Genomic DNA, 5,799 nt, shown 5'->3' on the forward strand with positions numbered 1-5,799 from the left:
ACCCTTAACCTTTTGAACTCAAGGCAAGGGACAAAAAGGTGTTGGCTTATTGCATATATCATCATAATGTCAATACTTTTTCCTGCAAACACACTTTTGCTTAAATAACTTATATTCCAGCTTGTAGGGATTTGAGGGAACTTGTTATTAAATGGAAGCATCTGCAATGGGAACTAAAGATATTTGTTATGTGGCTTTATAAAGAGACAATTCACTGACATTTCGTATTCTAATTATTAACCCACATCCAGGCAAATATGAACGTCAATCAAATGTAAACACCCATCAAAATTTCTGTGGCACTCTTTATCTCCTATTGAAATGAGAAATCAAAGCATCCTATATACAATTAGTACATTAATCCGAAAGGAAAAACTGGTACAAAGTTTTTTAGAAACTGAGATTAAAATATCTAAACTGTCACTGCGTCCCCCAGAATGTCGTTCAAAAGCTTGGGTAAGTAACACAACTTAATATCAAAGCTTGAGACAAAAAATTATGACTAAGAGACAATATAATAGCGGTCAAGAAAAAAGCGGCTTTCTTGATAACCAAAGATTACATATAGGTTGTACCAAGTGGATATTAAATGGTTATTTCTTATGGAATTCTAAGTATGGCGTTTGAGTTATAATATTATCTGGAGATACTGCAACTCTAAACACAGCCTGATAATTCAACACAGATGCTTCACAAATTGGACATCAGTCGCGCATTCGTCTCGTCATGGACCTTTCCAATAGCCGCCATATTCACAGTGTCCACGCCTGTTAAACAGACCAGTGAGTTGCATCAAAAACATAATTCTAGAGCAAATCCTCAGGAGGATGGACATATCAGGAAAAAATGCAGAGTTTCCGTTCACATACACAAAACAAATGAAACATATCTTGGGTTAACTTTTCCTCCTTATTTTCTCGAGAAGGGAACAGCATGGGGACACATTAGGTAAACAACCACATAAAACATCTGGGTATTGTTGCAGTTGCAGCATATCCATATTCAACAGTCGTAGAGACCAACCAAAGTGGGACCTTAATATCCTTTTTTAACACTATCACTCCAGTCTAAGATGTTTTTGATAACAGGCACCTTTAGAAAGCTTTTATAGCTGAAACTGTTTCAAATCCAAACAACCATTCTCCGAAGGAGCAAACGACTTAAAAACACATGCATGACGCACCATATGACAGACCAGCCACACGTGCTTGACATATCAAAGACTCGAGCTTCATTTTTTGATTATTACATCAAAGACAAACCTTTTTTATAAGGAAATTCTTTTGTCTGTATTAAATCAAAGACAAGCTTTTATTTACTATTTTCGAACTTCTGTGTTCAGTTCTTACCCACTTGTGGGATTACACTGGGTTTCTTGTTGTTGTGTTCAGTTATGATTATTATTGTTATTGTTGTAGTAGTAGTAAGTGCTGCTTAATAATTTTATATACAAGTAGGAACAAGTGGAAAATTATCAAAATCACCATATGGATGAAAGTATCAAATTCATCAATGGAGAGCAAGGAACTTGCCTTACAGAAAGAACTAGAAAAATTTCCGCCCAGAACCTTGGTCACCACTAGCCTTGCCATCTCCAAAGCCATCAAAACGGTTTGAACGATTATCATTGTCAGAACGTGAATCACCAAATCCACCAGAGCGGCCTGAGCCAAATCCTCCAAAACCAGATGAGCGATCTGAACTCCCGAAGTTTCCAAAGCCACCAGTCCTATTTGAGCTTCCAAAACCACCACTGCGATCTGAACCACCAAAATTACCGAATCCTCCCTGACGATTGGAGTCATCATAATTCCCTGAGCGGCCTGAGCTTGGTCCACCAAAGCCACCTCCTGATCGTCCAGAACCAGATCCACCAAATCCGCCTGTTCGACCAGAAAATCCGCCTTGCCCACCAAACCTGCCACCAGAATTTCCATAGCCACCAGAACGACCTGAACCCGAATCACCAAACCGACCACCTCCCATGCCTCCATAAGAGCCAAAGCGGCCACCACCTCTGCCCATGTCACTGAACATGTCTGTTGCTCCAGCCTCTACTTCTATCCTTGGAAGCTTTTTTCACCAAATACATGAAAATAAGATAATTTCATAAGATGAGAAAATAACCCCAACTAGCCTTACAATTCACCTAATTTGGAGCAAGAACATCAGCATTATGGTAATTGAATAGATAAGAAAATAGTTGGAGCCAGCTATAAGCTGATTCATTTCCAACTCCATTCCTGCTACCACAATTCAATGTTATTCAATTAAGTAGCCATCTAGATCAATGAAGATAGATAGAAATACAAAATCACTGAATTTTGAACCTCTCAAAGAAATAAAGATTCAACTCCACTCGTCACTCTCTCAACAAAAGGCCAAGACACAGACGATACAAAGAGTGAGAAATCATGCTCCATGAAGTAAATGACACGAGAACTAGAACTACTTCAAAGGTCTACATGAAATTTAGTACACACTTTAGTTTGTCATTTTATCTAAACTAGTATTCAAATAATAGGCACACCACAACATTTCCCTCACACAGTAAAGCATGCCAATGAAGTACTAGACCTACATTTACAATAGTCCAACTAAAACTATCCCAAATATCCCATTTTCTGTGACATGATTTCACTAGGCACCCTAGGTAAGGATATCTGCTTGAGTTACTACATTGAAATCATTGAGAGATATCCTCAACAGTCATAGAAACAGTAAGTGAAAAAAAGACCGAAATTGTCTGAAAGATCAAAGTAAAACAATGCATTGGACTACTTCCACTGCAATAATAAAATATTTGACGGCAAGAACTTCTGATCTTTTATTGAAATAATTCAAATTTTGGACCCCATGAAGGAGGAGTGCAGAACTGAACAGCAGCCCTTTAGCACTAACAGTTACAGAAGTCACAACTCACACAGCAGTTATAGTTCTAGAGCATAAAGCTTTTTTCTCCAACCGAGGTTCACATTCACCAGTACCATCACATAATGTAGGTAAAATATGAATAGGTGACATCAAAAAGTAAGAGCATCACTGATATTAGCAGTCTTACCTCGATAAATCTGCATCCCACATCGCGTTCAATACCTTTCACATCCCTATGTTGGCTTGAAGAATGTATCAGAATTGCACTGCCTTTCTTCCCAGCACGTCCAGTTCGACCGGATCGATGAACAAAGATCTCTGATGAGTTTGGGAGCTCATAATGTACCACCTAAGCAGCAAATTATCAACTTCAACTTAAGAAAGAAAAAAGATAAAAAGCAGACTGCAATTGAAGAGACTGAATACCCAGAAACTTCTCATGATACCCAATTGGTTTCATCAGGCATACAAAGCAGAGATGTCCTCAGAAGCATCTTTCATACTTTTGGCCACATCCTATTTCATTTACTAATTTATTTTCTAAAATTCAATTATTATACTGGCATACAGCAGACTTTATGCACTAGCCAAAGCAGAGATGCCCTCAGAAGCATCTTACTTACTTTTGGCCACATCCTATTTCATTTACTAATTTATTTTCTAAAATTCAATTATTATACTGGCATATAGCAGACTTTATGCACTAGCCAAATACTGGTTTCAAGCATTTACTCCCTTCTAGAAAGTTTCAGACATCATAATTTAGGTAAGCTAAACACACAGCAGATATGACTCAATAATATAACAACACGTGGGTGGGGGTGTTGGGAAAAATATTTTAGGGAGGGGAAACTGGAGCAATTGAATTGTAGGGTGTAAAGAATTATATTGACCGACATAGCATGCTTAAAATTATATGGTAGAACAATATTAATTTGCACTCACATACAGTGAGTCGGGTATTTATGCAGGAAATTCATAAAATTACTAGAATATTAAATTTGGCAGTAAATCTGTGACCTAAACCAAATTTTAAACTCATTTGCCATCTTCCTTTAAAACATGAAGGATCCAGCAAGGTTGGTATTTCAATATGCAACTTCCGTCGAACCCCTTCTATTACGTGTCATGTTGTTGGTTTGTTGATCTACGGTTCCAACTGAAGGTTTTCTGATCTATGCTATCTGCTCTATTGTTGGAAGTGCATAAGAAAAAAAAAATGTGGTGATTATTTAACTTAAAATCAGAAGTACAAGAATAAAATACCAACCAGATCAACATTAGGTACATCAAGTCCTCGAGCAGCAACATCAGTGGCCACCAACACATTGAATTGACCTTGGCGAAAACCTGATAGAGTTCGCTCCCTCTGGGTTTGTGAGATGTCCCCATGCAAAGCTTCACATTTGAAAGTCTTTTGCATTACATACGACAATCTATCAGCATCACGTTTAGTTTGAGTAAAAAGAATGCACTTCCCTCCTTTTGCATGCTCCTGCAGAAACAAAATGCTCAATTAGTTTCAGCGATTAAAGATTAAGAAAAGTTAGACAGTAGAAAAGACCATTCTCTTTATGTTGGTGGCCAAAAATAGAGAGCAGCTTAGAACAGTAAAATGTGCATAAAATAGGACAGAGGAGACTAGGGGTATATCTCCATACAGTTATCAGAGTTCCAAGAATTGCTGGTCTCTGATGCATCTCACAACCAATTGAAAACAAGGAAATCCCATCAGCCAATTTCTGATCAGAATCTCCTACCTGGGATATATAGAAAAATTAGCCTCCAAGGTTCTCAAAAATTAAAAAGGAAATTTGTATTAAAATGTTGAGCAATTTGGCCTCACAAGATCGACGTGAAGTGGATTCTTCAGGAACTTGTTGGTAATTTTCAATATCCAACCGGGCATTGTGGCTGAAAACATCATTGTCTGATGCTTCTGCGGAACACTTTCTAAAATGGTCTCAACATCCTCCGCAAACCCCACATTAAGCATTTGATCAGCTTCATCTAGAACAACAAACTGGATTTCTGCCAAATTCAAAGCACCCCTCTTCAGCAGATCAATAATCCGACCTGGCGTTCCCACAACAATATCTACTCCCCTGTCAAGGGAACTCATTTGGCGTGAAATGGGAACACCACCATAAACACACAGTGTATCCAGACCAGGAGCAGACTCAAAAAATTCTTTATCCACTTGCTTCGCAAGTTCTCTTGTTGGCGCCAAGACTAAAGCCAAGGGATTCCTTCCACGTCTGCATAATTGAGAATAAGCTGATGTTTAGTAATTTACAACTGTAACAAGTTCCAAATTCGCAACAAATATTCAGAATCAAACTTTAATTAAACTACCCAAACCTAGACGACGATAAATCAATACATTATGCTGCTAGCATATTTGTACTACTAATATAAAATCCCAGAGAGAAAGCAGACTGCACAAACCCATGCTTCTCGTTGAAGCGAATGATCTTATCCATGATGGGAATGCCAAAAGCTAGTGTCTTCCCAGTTCCAGTTCTAGCTCGACCAATCATGTCGGATCCTTGCATTGCTGGTTCCAGAACAGCTTTCTGCATAACCCACAAAGAATTAAAGTCTGCACCTCTCTTTGCCTTGCGTCTCATGACCAAATTAATCTAAGGCTATGCATTAAAACAAGCAGTACATGACTAAATTAAGCTCATTCCGGACCGATCATTCTAAACCGGATTGGAGAGGAGAAAATCCTGATATGTTAAGCGCCTTACTATGCGACCAAGGGTGTGGCCTAGTAGTCAATGAAGTGATTGAAAACCTTGAGGGCCAGGGTTAAAATTATAGGAGAGACAAAAAATTTAGGTAATTTCCTCGAATTGACGTAACATGAAACCTATTAGGCCAAAAGCTCCATGGAGAGCAACAAAAGTCCACAGACCCCCC

The 5,799-nt window shown here is 38.4% G+C and overlaps 1 protein-coding gene across 2 annotated transcripts in view; it reads right to left on the minus strand.

The window, feature by feature from the left end:
• Window positions 1-515: 515 nt before the first annotated feature.
• LOC132616684 (DEAD-box ATP-dependent RNA helicase 53, mitochondrial-like) overlaps window positions 516-5,799 on the minus strand; it is an 8,427-nt gene continuing 3,143 nt past the window's right edge. For both annotated transcript variants that reach the window (XM_060331259.1, XM_060331260.1), the window contains exons 2-8: window positions 5,323-5,450; window positions 4,721-5,132; window positions 4,536-4,634; window positions 4,145-4,369; window positions 3,062-3,223; window positions 1,533-2,073; window positions 516-767 (exon numbers count right to left, since the gene is read on the minus strand). In XM_060331259.1, coding sequence (XP_060187242.1) covers window positions 1,546-2,073; window positions 3,062-3,223; window positions 4,145-4,369; window positions 4,536-4,634; window positions 4,721-5,132; window positions 5,323-5,450 — 1,554 coding nt within the window. In that variant the 3' untranslated portion in view covers window positions 516-767; window positions 1,533-1,545. The remainder of the gene's footprint in view (window positions 768-1,532; window positions 2,074-3,061; window positions 3,224-4,144; window positions 4,370-4,535; window positions 4,635-4,720; window positions 5,133-5,322; window positions 5,451-5,799) is intronic.

Source organism: Lycium barbarum, chromosome 11 (assembly GCF_019175385.1).
Source record: "Lycium barbarum isolate Lr01 chromosome 11, ASM1917538v2, whole genome shotgun sequence".
Lineage (NCBI taxonomy): Eukaryota > Viridiplantae > Streptophyta > Magnoliopsida > Solanales > Solanaceae > Lycium > Lycium barbarum.